The sequence below is a fragment of the Petaurus breviceps genome, unplaced genomic scaffold, assembly GCF_028583685.1.
Source record: "Petaurus breviceps papuanus isolate PSGF00001 unplaced genomic scaffold, PetGlider_PUasm1.0 90847, whole genome shotgun sequence".
NCBI classification, from domain to species: Eukaryota; Metazoa; Chordata; class Mammalia; order Diprotodontia; family Petauridae; genus Petaurus; species Petaurus breviceps.
In genome coordinates, this window is record NW_027187360.1 from 23297393 (window position 1) to 23312853 (window position 15461).

The 15461-nt window shown below is 43.1% G+C and overlaps 1 protein-coding gene across 1 annotated transcript; it reads left to right on the forward strand.

The window, feature by feature from the left end:
- The first annotated feature begins 1543 nt into the window (after nucleotides 1-1543).
- Nucleotides 1544-15409, forward strand: BIRC7 (baculoviral IAP repeat containing 7). The gene is given in 8 exon segments (XM_069072586.1): nucleotides 1544-1625; nucleotides 1628-2104; nucleotides 6057-6156; nucleotides 6503-6581; nucleotides 6688-6736; nucleotides 9361-9570; nucleotides 10284-10355; nucleotides 12053-15409. Coding segments are annotated over 8 exon segments (1263 nt in total). The 3' UTR covers nucleotides 12247-15409.
- Nucleotides 15410-15461: the final 52 nt, after the last annotated feature.

Below are 15461 nucleotides of genomic sequence, written 5' to 3' on the forward strand. Positions count from 1 at the left end.
TTTTAATGATAGGGATATACAATGAAAGAAGTTTGAAGATCACTGCTCTAGGCTCTAAACTCTTTAGGTCTTTTGTGAATGTGGGCCTTTCAAGGTCTTACTGATTCTCTCTAGACAATATCACATATTCATTCCTTTCTCTCTTAAACTCAGCGAGGTATTTGGGGTTTACAGGCTAGCTTTCTTTCTTAAGGACCCCTGCCTTAAACCCAAATCACTCTGGCTCTTATTGATTGTCCAGTAATGACTCAGAGTGAATGGAAATAGCAATTGTTTGTTTTGGCCAGAAATCCTGAGGGTCTTGCCCTGTCAGATTGATTTTTTTTTTTTACTTAGGCAAAAGAGGCCATTCTTTGCCTCATTTCTTACCTAGCCTTAATCACTGAACGGTTGGTCATTGCCTCAGTCAAACTGAGACCTGGGAACAACCTTACCTTATAAAGGCCAAGGTCACCCACTTCATCCTGGGCCATCTCCAGTAGTCTTTATATCTTGCCACTAGACCCAGATGACTCCAGAGGAGAAAGTGAGGCTGGTGACTTTGTACAACCCTCCCTTATTTAAATCCAGTTCACTTGCAAGTCATGGCATCACCTTCCTGTTGTAATGGTCCACGTAGAGAATGAAGGACAAACAGTAAAAATGTGGGACTTGATTCTTAGTTTATCTGGAGCCAGAAGAATTGACTTGTAAATTCATTTACAGGTCAATTACAGGTAATGCAGTCTTGAGGAGAAGCCTGGACTACTGGAGGTGGGGTGGGGGAAGTGAAGAGAAGAAGGGATGGTGATAAGATAACCAACTTTTTGTGAGGTCTTATGTCTTTTTTTTTTTTTTTTAGAAGGGGAAGGCAGGGCAATTGGGATTAAGTGACTTGCCCAAGTTCCCACAGCTAGTAAATGTTAAGTGTCTGAGGCTGATTTTAGCTCAGGTACTGATGACTCCGGGCGGTGCTCTATTCACTGCCCCCCATGAGATCTTATGAAGGTGAAAACTAGATCCCAAGTCCAACTTTTCTACCTAGGTGCTGCTATGCTCACAGCCCAGCAGAATCTCTTAACAAGATACGTGCTCCTCCAACTTTAGTAGTCAGACTCTTGTTAATTATTTTCTGTGACAGTGACCTGTGGTGTCTGTCTAGAAACTACTCTATAATCCGAGTGCAACCAGCAGCAACTGAATCTCTTTTGGGCTATTCTCCTGTAAGGTTCTGGAGTAGCAGTCTACTCTCACCAGGCACCATAAAGCCAGATTTGATAAGGGATGACTCTTGTTTGTTCTCCTCCCTCTTTCTTTCCCCAGCAATTCTCCCTGGCACTTTGGTGCTGAGAGATATGCCTCTTTTGGAGCTGTTGTCATCCCAGGGAAGGCTCTGGCTACAAGCCCTATGACTCCGGGATTGACCACTGTCAGAGCATGTGAGGTGGAATCCCTGACCCAGTGCTTTCCAGAAGGCTAAGCCAGCAGATTTGGAACAGTTCAGAGCAGGTTTCCTCCCATTTCCCTTCCCCCAAACTAGCCCAAGGCAGGCATCCAGACAGGCATGATAGAAATACCAGTTTTCACTTCCCAATTTTTTGAAGGGGAGGCCACACAGCTCTGGGGGAGACAGGGAAGCCAGAGTGTGTAGTGGTTGAGCCCAGAATGGGCAGTGAGGCAAGCCGAAGAAAGACATTCCAAGATTGGCCTCCTGAGGGCCCTGTCTCTCCCCAGGACCTGGCCAGAGCTGGCTTCTTCTATGTAGGGCCTCAGGACAGGGTTCAATGTTTCTGTTGTGGTGGGATGCTGGACAACTGGACAGCTGGAGATAGCCCCATCCTAGAACACCAGAGGCTTTTCCCCAAGTGCCAATTTGCCCTCAGCAAGCATACTGGCAATAATACTGACCAGGATACTTCTGACAGTGTGGATGGTCAAATCTTGAGCCAGTTGCAAAGAATATCAGAGGAAGAAGAAGGGGAAGGGCATGAGGCTGCCCTGATTACTAGACCTGCCTATCCAGAGATGGGTGTAGAACAGATCCGACTGGCCTCATTTCACAACTGGCCATCAGCTACGATGGTGTGCCCTCAGCAACTGGCCAGAGCAGGCTTCTTCTATACAGGTAGGTTGAATGCTTTACTTCATATAAGCTGACTGGGGGGCAGGGGAGAGGGTCTTAAGCATAGGTATTAGATTGGAGAAGAGATCCTGGGTTTTAGTTCTAGGTCACTCCTTTTTCACATACCTGACTTGAGTCTGGAGTTATATTTGTTCTAAATCATTTGCCCCTGCAAGTCTGTGGGATAAGAAAGCTATGGGTTGGAGGCCAGCTGTGGTGACAGACTGGGTTTGTCATACATCCAATCCCTGACAGCCCTGACAATCTCTGACAAACAGGGATGGCTTTACTTGGCCATTTGTCAGACTGTAGGAAGCCATGTGTCTATAAGTAAAAGTTGGTGCCTCTTTTTTCTGTGAACATTTCTTTTCCTTAGCTCTATCACCCCTTTAAAATCCCTGGTATCTTCATAGATTTGGACACATTTCCATTTTAAAACCTGTTCTCGGATAAGATCAGTAACTTATAGTTGAGCGTTAATGTAAACCTAGCGTATCCTTCATTGTGGAGAGCTCAGCCTGGCTAGAGTTGAACTTGTGGAGGTTGAAAGCCATCTTGGAGAAGTCCTAGGATTTAGGCCTAGAAACAACCCTCAAGATCACCTAGTCCAAATCTCATTTTTTTTTTTTGTTTTTGGTTTTTGGAGGGGGGAAGGCAGGGCAATTGGGGTTAAGTGACCCCAAGGTCACACGACTAGTAAGTGTTAAATGTCTGAGGTCAGATTTGAACTCAGGTCCTCCTGACTCCAGGGCTGGTGCCCTATTCATTTCACCACCTAGCCACCTCCAAATTCTCATTTTACAGATGAAACAGAGGCCCAGAGAAGGGAATTGTCTAAAATCAGACTAGTAATGGCAGAGATAGGATTTCAACTCAGATCTTCTTCATTTAATTTATTGCTTTTTGGAGGGGGAAGGTAGGGCAATTGGGGTTAAATGACTTGCCCAACATCACGCTTACAGCTAGTAAGTGTTAAGTGTTTGAGCCGCATTTGAATTCAGGTCCTCTTTATTCCAGGGCCGGGTGCTCTATTCACTGCACCACCTAGCTGCTGCAACCCAGATCTTCTGAATCCAATGTTCTTTTTGTTATCCCCTGCTGCCTAGCAGCTTGGGGAGTATATTTATGGGGGTGGGGTGTTTGGTCTTTGTCTCAGACTACTGCAGATTATATCTATTAGTTCCAGTTAAAGTCTTTGGAGAGACCAGAAGTGGGGTGGGGTGGTGAGTGGACCCCCCCCCTTTTTTTTTTTGCTCTGGAAAGGAAACCTCTCTCCTTTGGCAATGTTCACTGTGCCTTTTGCCCCGTACCAAAAAAATAAACCCAGCAGAGACCAGCCATTTTCCCCTCTCTGATGGTGCAAAGCATCGGCCTGTGCTTTCTCTCTCCCCTTTTCTCTGGAAATCTTGTGAGATCTAATCTATTATTGCTGTCCTGGTTTTACTTGTGAGAGATGAGGTAGATATATGGGAAGTGCTATTTGTATCTTTGGAGCTATTTCAACGCACACACTAATAGGTTGCTACCATTTCCCCCAATCTGCCTTCTTTTAGCATCAGTCTTTGAACACAAAGGGACCTTGGAGGCCATTGAGTTCAACCTCCTTATTTTACATCTGAGGAAATTGAGTCAGTCAACAAATCAGTTAACATTTATTAAACACCTACTATGTACCAGGCATTGTGCTAAGGTACTGGAAGGCAAAATAGTCCCTGTTCCAAAGGAGCTCACAGTCTAATAGGGGAAACAACATGCAAACAACTATGTATGAGCAAGTTATATACAGGATAAATTGGAGATCATCAACAGAAGGAAAGCATTAGCATTAAGGAGGTCAGCAAAGGCCTCTTATAGAAGAAGGATTTTAGCTGGGACTTGAAGGAAAACAGAGAATCCAGGAGGCAGAGATGAAGGAGAATATTCCAGGCATACAGAACATCCAGTGAAAATGCTGTAAGTTGAGAGATGGAGTGTTTTAGGAATAGTAAGGAGACCAGTGTCACTAGATCACAAAGTGCATGTGGTGGAGGAGGCATAAGATGTGAGAAGACTGGAAAGGTAGAAGGAGGTCAGCTTGTGAGGCATCTGAATCCTGGAGGTGATAGGCAGCCACTGGACTGTATTGACTTGGGAGGGAGGGAGGGACATGATCAGACTTTAAAAAGACTGATTTGACAGCTGAGCAGAGGAGGCAGGAAGTCCAACTAGCAAGCTACAGCAATAACCCAGGCTTGATGGAAATGATAGGGGATTTCACCAGGGTACGTGGCAGGGTCAGAGCAGAGAAGGGGGTTTATGTAAGAAATTTCCTGAAAGTAAAGTCAACAGAGGGAGTTAAAACAATATGCCCACAGTTATTATATAGATTGTGCTTAAAGAGGGAATCAAACGCAGATCTTGATATTTTCAAATATAAGTGCTGTGTCCCATCTAGTATATCATGCTTTTGTTCTTTTATTGTCTAAATCATCATGGCCCACTCAGAAATGGAGCAGACACAGGGGCTGATGGAGGAGATCAGAGCATTTTTGTGAGATGCATTGGAATCTCCTGTCCTGACCCAAAGTGTGCAAACTGGTCTATGACTGCTTCACTCATCTGGGATCTGGCCCAGACACAGAAAATCTAAATTTAGGGTTAGAAGCAACCCAATAAGGTAGAAATGTCTTCTTGTGGAGAAGAGAAGGCTAGGAGAAAAGGAGTGATGAGGGTAAAGGAAAATGGGAAGGAATCATACAGCTACATTTTCCACCCCAACTCCTTTACCTCCAAAGTTAGAATACTTCTTGTCCTATTTTTCATCAGCCTTAGGATCCTGAATATTTTCCTGCTGAAAACAATTTCAGGACCTTTGGATTGATGAGATTTTGGAACTTGAAACTGCAGCTCAGTTGAAGGTCACCTCTGAGTCCTCTATTTAACAATGTGGTCAGTGCTGTCAACATGGGTCATTTATCACCACAATGAGACTCCTCTGCACCCCCTACTCCCCACACAATTTCCTTAGTTCTGTTTCCTTGCTTGGTGTAGACTGGATGGCCACTTCCTAGCAGAAAGGACCAAGCTATGTTGCCATAGTTTTCAATGTCTTGGGCTAATCCCAGACCAGGCCCCAAGTTAGCCCTGGAATTTATTTACTCTTATTTATCCCATAGTAGAATACTGGGGCCTTTAATAAAGATGTCTGACTCCTCAGAGGGACAATGTCAGAAATTACAGAGAAGGATACCCTCCCTGTAAACTAGTCAGTACTGTTCCTTGGAGACTGTCCCCTGGCCATGGGGCCCACTGTCCTGGGGCTTAGGAGACTGCTGTTTACTCTCTGGGTAAGTGTCAGATTTACTTATTTCTCTGGGTAAGGAATAGTTTTATTATTCTTTTTCTAGGTTCCTCAGCACACCCAGTAAGGGTGTCCAATCCTGAATGGAGCTAAATGCCATATTTTAGGTAAGATTTAGTCTTACTAGAGGGTAGAGGAGTCACTGGAAAAATAACTTTAGAATATGTAATAACAGTGGTTAGCATTTATATAGTACTTTAAGGTCTGTGAAGAGTTTTATATACATTATATATACATTTATATACATTACCTCTTGATCTTTACAATAGCCCTGTGAGGTAGGTGCAGGTATTATCTTTATTTCATAGATGGGACTCTAGGAGGTAAGGTAGCTTATCAATGTGGTCACACAAGTAATATGTATCAGAGCCAAGACTTGAACCTAGGTCTTTCTGATTCCAAGGCTGGTTTGCTACTTACTATACCATAGTACCTTACAATAAATTAAATAAGTCACTGGGATATTGATGGGCTTCTAGTCCAAGCCTTCATCAATATAGTCAATTGATATACCTGGTCCAAACTATCCTGCTTCTCCAGAGCAATAGTCCCAGCTGTCTATCAGTATCCATGAGAAGAAGCTGCCCCTGGAAACCTCTCTGTGCTGTCTTTCAGGCCAGCATGACCATGTGAAGTGTTACTACTGTGCTGGGGGCCTGAGGAACTGGGATCGAGGGGATGACCCTTGGAGAGAACATGCCAAGTGGTTCCCTAGGTAACTTGGGGTCCTGTGGGACTATGTGTCTGAATATCCCCAGCTTTCTGAACTAAGTATCTGGCATACCAGTCACACATGGACATGGTGCCCACCTTCAAAGGGCTCACAGCTAAACAGGGGAGACAAGGTAGACCCACATGTTATTTTTGGAACATCTCATTCTGATAGCATTTTGTACTATGCCCTCTAGACCAGGTGTTGTGCTTCTGCGGGAGAAAGAGAACCAGGCCTGCCTTGGAGAGGTTTATATTGGCTTTAAAAGTCTCTCCTGCCCTGTCCTCCTCCTCACTCATTCCCCATATACCTAGTTGTATCTTTTATCTTTATTTTTGCTCCTTTTCAGATGTGAATTTCTGCTTCAATCCAAAGGCAGGGCCTATGTCAGCAGCATCCAGGAGTCCTCCAGTCTGCTAGACTCCTGGGTAAGTTCATGTGATTCTCCTTACAGGGCTTTTGAGGTATAATGCTTTTAAAAAAAAAAAAATCCTGCCACATCATTTAATTTTAAAAAAATGTTGTGATTTTTAGGGCCATGGAGAAAATCCAGGAGAGGTAAATTCTACTTCTTCTACTCCAGGTGAGTTTGGAAACATTTTTCTTCTTATCATAGACATATGGGTCCTTAGGGATAGGGTCCTTAGAGATAATCTGATCTAACTCTGTCAATTTATATATGAGGAAACCAAGGTTATGGGAGTCAAAATGACTTGCCCAGAGTCACACAGCAGAGTTAGTATTCAAACATAGGTCTCCTGATTTCCAGCCCAGTGCCCTTTCTCCTCTGCTATGCTGAGGGTCATCTGCTTCTTGCCTATTTTATTCAAATACACAGAAAATGGAAATTTAAAGTGGAATAAACTTTTTTTAAAAATGTTAATATACAACTCCTTTGAACAATTTCCTACCTGGATGATCTGTGTTCTTCATTTGTGTTCAAGAGCAAGTTATCCTGTTTGCCTGAATTGGTGGACTGCTGCTATTCACCAGCAATGAAAACCCCAAACCCAAAGGAAAGGTTGCTTTGTCATTTAACCTTTATCTTCTCTTCTGCCTCTCATTTACAATCTGGCTCCTAGAAGCTATAAGCAAAGTGCCTTGAACCTAGTATATATTCAGTAAATGTCCAGTGATATTGTTGAAATTCAGGCTAGGCTTGAACACAGCTCAGTAGGAGCTCTAGTACCTAGATTTCAAAACAAGTTTTGGTCAGAATTTCCATGTTCCTGACTTCTGCCAGACATGAAGTGTGTGAAGCTTACTCAGCTACTGTCCAGTTCTATTGTAATCTGAAGGTGGAAGATGGAGGGGAAGATAAGAAAATCTGCCAATGGACTTGGAGTAGATTTGGTTCCCCTTCAAAGTTCCCATTCTTTCAGAACAAATCCCAGCTCAAACCAGGTGCTTTGATAGATCAAAGCATTTATTTCCTGATGGGCAATGGAGAAAGTGAAAGCTTTGATCTGAAATGCTCTCACTGCCTTAACCCTGCTCTCATGGGATCCTGACAGTTTTGTGGGACTATTCTCCCCCTTTACAAATTTAAAAATGGAGGGCCAGAGAGCCTAAATGATTGGCTCTACTTTATACAGGGGGCTAGCAGCAGAGATAGAACTAAAACTCTGGTATCTACATTGCTGGCCTGGAATTCCATCCACAAAAGGCTATTTACTGCTTTTGTTGGGTGGCTAGGGAAGGGCATGACTATGGAAGCAAGTTTTGTGAATCCTAAACTTTCTCTTTAAATCTTGAGAAATCAGACCTCATCAGCCTCATAATGGAAGTCTGTATTTGCCAGCCTCATGAACAACTCTAGGAAAACTGAAATCTGGTTCCGGAATCTTTCCAGGGATTCCAGAATCACAGAGCACTCAGCAAACATTTGTTAAATACCATCTGGGAACAGAGTACTTAACTGGACACTGAGGGAGATACATACATCTTAGATATGAACCTGTACCTACTTTTATGGAATTTATAGTCCAGTAGAAAAGGACATAGGCAAGATAGTTGGGAGAGTGTCTTCCATCAACATCGTCTATCATCTTCCCTCTAATGCTATGGTTCAGATCCTCTTTAACTTGTCTAAAATAAGAATCATCCACATGGGGCCCATTTAAGGAGTTGAAACAAAGACCACAGGACAGCTAGGTGGTACAGTGAATAGAGCACGGGCCCTGGAGTCAGGAGGACCTGAGTTCAAATCCAATCTCAGACACTTGACACTTAACTAGCTGTGTGACCTTGGGCAAGTCACTTAACCCCAATTGCTTTGCCTTCCCCCTTCAAAAAATATAAAATAACATAAAAAGAAACAAAGACCATGCACCCAGGGAAAGAACAAATGGACTTAAGAGTCAGAAGACCCATAGTGAAATCATAGGCCTTCCTCCCACCTTTTTCTGATCTTCACTTTAACTCTGGGCACCTGTTTCCTCCTCTAGGAAATGAAGGGGTAGTACTACATGCCCCCTAGGGCTCCTTCTACTTCTGACATTCTGTTTCTGTGGTGTTTGTGGGGGTGAAGGTTTGGGACTAATGCTGCTGCTATAAATTAACCATGTTCTCTCAGGTTTCTGCTGTGTGACTGCTTCAGGTTACATGGCTATTGACATAGATTTTAATTCAGGAGTTCTCAATTTTTTTGTGTGTCATAGACCCCTTTGGCAGTCTGGTGAAGCTTACGATCCCCATTTTGAAATGTTTCTAAATGAATAAAATATATAATATTCCAATAGAAACCAATTATATTAAAATGTAATTATCAAAATATATTGAAAAAAAAAAGTTCCTGGACTGTTGGAAATCTATATATGAACCCTTTAGGGGCTAAAGTTAAGAACTCTGGATTTAATCCAATAGTAATAAGATGAGGTTCTCTATTATGTAAAGGGTCTCTAATTTCCCTCCCCATGTAGTAGACTTGATACCATCACTATAGACAAAGTTTTCCTATATGAAATGACTGCTTATTTTCTTGGCTTTTTAAAACCCAAGCATGACCTACCCTTAAACAGACACTTATATTAAACAGGCTAATTGGAGTTGTATTCAGGATGTGCCTGGGATACAAGCAGTGTTGTTCAGAGACAGAGGACTAGACTAGATGTCCCTCGGTCTCTGACCTTGCCCTGTGACTTTGGACAGCAAACACAGCAGCACATCTCCTCTTGGGGTTCAGTGACTCTTCATTCCACTTTGCAGGTAGCCCAGGAAGCCGGGCTTGGCTAGCTTGGCCAGCTTGGCGGCAATCCACAGTGGTAAAAAGTGTGCTGCAGATGGGGTTTGAGCAGAGCATGGTGGAGAGGTTGGTTCTGAGTAAATACAGGCTGGCAACACCAGCCAGCACATCAGTGTCTCAGCTGGTCTCTGATCTAATCCAAGAGGAAGAGAGGAATGCAACAGAGACCAGAGGTACAAAGATGTCTTCATTGCCTGCTTTAAGTGGGGAGGGCTCCTGCAAGTCTCTAGACCTTCCTCCTTTCAGAGGCCTTCCCTGAGTGCTCCCACCTTCCTGGGTAGGAGGCCTCTTTGGCCTCTCCTTCCTCTAAATTCAGAATCTCTGATATCTGTGTTATTCCCTTAGGCACTTGTCACCTCCTATCTTTATACTATTCTTCTATTGTTACTTCAGTTTCTTGTCTTCCCAACTACATCATAAGCTCCTAATTCTGGGACTACTGCTGGAAAAGTAAGTCAAGATAATTGCTTAAGTCCCACCTATTGAGGCCCTCAACTTAATACTGTGGATTTTGCCTAAAAAAGGTTGAAGAACTTCTCAGGGGGGTCAGCATGGATGGTAGAACTCATCTAACTAATTTGGGGATCACTTCTGCCTCTCAGTTCTGTGTGTATAAGGAACGTGGGCAGACTACCAGAAAGGGACGTTCAGTGGTCAGTATATGGAACATGTGTTATCTGGCTTCACTGACCAGAGAAAATTTTTCTTCTCCCCTTCTACCAGTCCCTACCCCTGTATTATTTTGGAATTAGATGAATGAGATTCTTTTTTTAGAGGAAAACTTTATGCCAGTTATCTATGGTAGCCACAGGGGGGCTCTTGTGACATATTTTTTCTTTTGATTGATTAGAGAACATGACAAAATTTATAGCCTGTCTTCCCACAGCACCTGCTGTCATGACACCTGAGCCAAGTACACCCAGAAGAGAAGGTCAACCTGAACAGATCACAGAGACAGGTGAGGGGCTAGGCAGGATCCATACAATATGTTCACTTTAAAGGTTATTGTTTACCATCTTTGTTCTAAGACTTGGTACCTGGGCAGCTAGGTGGCATAGTGTATAGGGTGCCAGGCCTGGAGCCAGGAAGACTCAGCTTTCTGAGTTCAAATCTGGCTTCAGATACTTACTAGATGTGTGATTCTGGGAAAGTCACTTAACCCTGTTTCCTTCCATTTCCTTATCTGCAAAATGAGCTGGAGAAGGAATGAGTAAGCTGTATCTTTGCCAAGAAAACCCCAAATGGGGTCATGAAGAGTTGGATGCTGACTGAAATTATTAAACAACAACACCTGGGCAGGCCAGTTCCAATGTTAGAGCATAATACCAATAATGCAAACTCTATTGTCACCAGTTGTTCTCAAAGAAACTGTTTCTGGGTACAAAGACTGAGGTCTCTGGCCACATGAGCACTTAATCACTAGGAGAACTGGGCAAGAGAGAGAGTGGATGTTTCAATACATCTCATCCCCACTAGCTACAAAAAGAACTCTGAAAACATTTTCTATTGACAGTAAGTCAGTAGAGTCCTTGGGCTAGAATCTTAAGATGCACTAATAGGAATGTGCTGCTCAGAATGAGCTCTCCTCTCAAGCCCTGGTCAAGCCCATCTGGAATACTGTGTTCAGGGAGCCACATATTTAGGAAGGACATTGACAAACAAGATCATATCAAGTTGGAGGTGACCAGGAGGGTATTTAAAACTGTGCCATGTGAGCAGTGATGGCCAAAAGGATTATTTTACTTGTAAATAGACTATATTGGGGAAGAGCAGGGAGATGGGGACTGCTGACAAAAATCATCAAGCATTCAGAGGGCTGACTGAAGATGGGTTGGTCACATGGTGAGAGTGAGGGATGATAGGTAGAAAGCCCAAATCCTCCATAGGTATCCTTATGAAGTCAGGAGAAAGAAAGGAGGGCTCCCCATATGCTGGTTAGTCCCTTTATGTTAGACTTATGGGAGGACATGGACAAGTCAGTCGGGGGTTGGGCAGGCATGAATGACAAACCAATGACATCACAAACTCACCTGAGTCTTGCGGAAAAGCAACTGGACCTTTTGCTTTGCACCAAGAGGGTAGACTTCTGAATAGTGGATAGAAGATGTAGAAGCAAGCTCAGATTGGATGTAAGCAACTTAACACTAAAATTGGAATGGGTCTCCTGAGGAGATGGTGAGCTTCTCAGAATGAAAACCTTCAGAAGATAATCTAAATGATTACTTGGTGGGGACTCAGTCAAGGAAATGCCTTTTCAAATATGGTTAATTCCAAAGATCTCTGTTGTCGTTGCTGTTCAGTTGTTTCAGTTATGTCCAGCTCTTCGTTACCCTATTTGGGGTTTTCTTGGCAAAGATTCTGGAGTGGTTTGCCATCTCCTCCTCCATTTCATTTTACAATGAGGAAACTGAAGCAAACAGGGTAAAGTGACTTGCCCAGGGTCACACAGCTAGAAAGCATGAGTCCAGATCTGAACTTGGGAAGATGAGTCTTCTGATTCTAAGCCCAAGACTCTATCCACTGTGGCACCTAGCTGACCTTGGAGGCCCCTTCAACTGAGATTCTCTAATACTCATATATGAAGAGCAGTCTTTAAAAAAAAAAATGTTCCTTTATGTGACTCCCTTTACCTCTCCTCCCTGACTTTGTCTGCAGGACCCCTGAGCACTGAGCAGCAGTTGCAGCAGCTGAAGGAGGAGCGGACATGCAAAGTGTGCATGTATCAAGTGGTGTCCATTGTCTTTGTTCCCTGTGGCCACCTAGTCTGTTCTGAGTGTGCCCCAAACCTGCAGCAATGCCCCATCTGCCGAGCTGTCATCCATGGGAGTGTCAGGACTTTCCTGTCCTAGCTGAGCCATGACTCAGTGGCCTGAGCCATACTGGGTGAGTTAAGGGGCTCTCCCCACACTTACTCTGCCACAAATGGCTGTGACTTTGGTCAGATGAGTTAACCTACAATGCCAGCAGGTCAGAAATGGCAGGGGGCTTAATGAGGATCAAGTCCAACTTCCTCATCTAAAAGACAAGGAAATAGGCCCAGAGAAAAGAAGGGTCAAATGGCAAATATTGGCCTGAAGTTCTAGGTTAGGCCAAGGTCAAATGGCTATTTAAAACTTCTGTTTCTCTTCCCTATGTGAAAAATGGAGCTTATCTGAAAGCAGTGTTGTAAGACAGAGAAATACTTCCCCAGAGAGGGCAAAGAGGGCTTTGCAAAGAACAAAAGTGTCATATGAATTCCAGGTACCAAACTCCTGGGTTTCTTGACTTGAGTGCAAGGCCTTAGCAGTGCAGTACAGTGGGTAGAGAGCCAGCCTTAAAGTCGGGAAGACCAGGATTCAAGTCCCACTGCTGACATGAACTAGCTATATGACTGAACAAGTCACTTATTCTCTCAATGCTCTAGATAAGTCTCCAAAGGCTATTATTTGCAGAGAAGGTGCCACCATGCATAGGAGTAGGGAGTTTCCTCACCTGGGAGTTCCCTATACCAATAAAGTCATAAATCTAGATAAATCCTGCCCCTAACTTATCTCACATGGGTGGGTAAGGATTTGATAAGAGTGAAGGAAGGGTGGGCTGGTCTATAGAGATCTCCAAGCCCTATTTCCTTCTCCACTGATAACCCCCTGCAGTTCAATCTCTGAGAAATAGTGAAAATCAACCCTTCCTAGACTCTCTCTGACTTGATCCTTCCAGGAACTGCTGAGTTTGGGAAACCAATACTGATTTTGGAGCTCTGAAGACTCTGGGATAATGGTGGGACTGCTAACCCTGCCTTCTGAGCATACAATGATCAAGCCTCTTGTCCAGATGAAGGAGCAAGTGAAGTCCCAGTTTCTGACTTGATCATAGGAGTCATAGCTGCAACTTCAAGCAAGGTTAGGTTAGTTGGGAAGTAGATAGGGGGCATTAAAGGATAGGGGAAATAGCCCATATCTAAAACAGTCTCATAGGACTTTTTTTTTTGGTTGGGATATATATGTGTGAATTTCTGCTTTGATTTTTTGCTGTGACTATGTTTGGAGTTCTTTCATTTTTTGCAATAAAGTTTCCTCTGGTATAATCCATGCTTTGAGGTCAGCCCTTGAAGGTGAGAGGTATTTGCTGAGGCCTAATCTTTTGTTCACTAATAATAATAGCTAGCATTTACATAGTGCTTACTTTGTACCAAGTATTGTGCTAAGAGAGTTACAATTATTATCTCATTTGATTTGAAATGAGATATTATCTCATTTGATTGATATCATCATTTTACAGATGAGGAAACTGAAGCAAAGTTTAAGTGACTTGCCCAGGGTCACATAGCTAGTAAGTCTCAGAGGCCAGAGTTTGACTCAGACCTTCCTGACTCCAGTCCCAGCACTCTATCCACTGTGCCACCTAGCTGCCCTTCCACCAGGGCTGGCTGGAATGAAATTCCACCAGTGGGGAGCCTTGAAACCCTTGAACTTGGCTGCCAATCAATGTGCCTGTAGGCAAGAGGAGGGATGGATATCTGATCAACAGCTGGGCCCTCTCTGGAAGGCCACCATTTTAGGAGTTGGGTTGAACCTTCTTTATACAACAGATAGTAGAAAGAGCTAGAAAGGATTTTACAGATCACTTAGTTCAACTGCCTAATTTTAGAGGAGTAATGACCAAAGAGGTGGTAACCTTCTCAAGCTCACGAAGCCAGTGGCCAAGTTAGCAATGCTACCTGAGAAGCAAGCAAGAAATTTCTTCTTAAAGAATCTTTATTTCAGTACTCTTTTTAAAATGTGAATATAGATTTCAAGATTCTGATTTTTTCTTTTTGGTATGTTAAATTTTCTCCAAGCAAAGGCATTGTTTTCTGGGAGGGGTCCTACTCAGATTAGAATATAGGCAGGCAGCAGTGATTGTGCTAAGGTACAATTTCAGGACCTTCTGAATCCCTGAAATCTCTTTTCTATTTCCTCATAACTAAAATCCCTTTGATCAGGGAGAGCTTAACTATATGCAGGGCCAAGGAAGAAGGGACAAAGATTTAGCTTCATGCTGTACTATAAATGATCAATATTAGAATTCTTCCTTAGAAGCAAGAGGGGAGGGTGGAAGCCAGCACTGAGTTATAACTCAGTTCATGAGGGAGGTTCGTGGGGCTGGAGGAAGGAAAAAAGGGTAAAGAGAGTGGTTGCACAGAAGTGGGGGGGGGAGAAGGGGATGAGAAGACTTGAGGATACGCTTCATTTTTATGCTTGGGGCCCTTCTGGCTGCTGGTGCTGCCCTCCTCCACATGCAGGGGGCAGCACTATTCCATGAGTTTGGAGTCTTTGGGTGAGCCAGGCATATAGACATGTTGAGCATGAACCTTTCAGGTTTGATAGGTTCTCATCTTAGTGAAATGTGGTCATGCATAGCAATGACCTGCTAATTTACTCCTTATCAAAGATGACCCAATGAAATGATGAAGATCAGCTTTATCTTTGTCCAGCTCCTGCTTCCTAAAGCTGTGGCTTATGATGGTCAGTGGAGTGACCCATACATTTAAAATATATTAAAAACATCAGACTAATTCTTTTGTCTAAATGTAAAGTCAACTCTCAGACTTGGAACCATCAAATCTAAGAACTGGAAAGGACCTCAGTGATTTAATCATGGGATCATGGATTTAAAAGTGGACATTTAATTCAACTAGCCCATTTTAGAGATGGGAAAAATGAAGCCCAAAGAGGTCATGCTCCAAAGTTGCACAGTAAGCTAAGTGACAGAGTCAAACCTGGGAGAAAGGTCTCTTGAATCCCAACCCAGTTTTACTGCTAGATGCTTTTGCTAACTAATATGTTTCTGAAGTTAACCAGTAGGCCACCAGAGAATGTTTGTGTCCAGTAAAACCTTCTCCATAAGAGAGGTGCCCCCAGAGGCTCAACTTGCTTCCAAATAAAGAAAATTGCAATGAGTTTAGAAATGGCATTTGATTATTGAATTTAATTGTTCGCTCAATGACCATGGCTCATGAAAGATATTCCATTAACATGTGTGTACGTACATATTTTATATATATATATATATATATATATATATATATATATATATACATATGCCT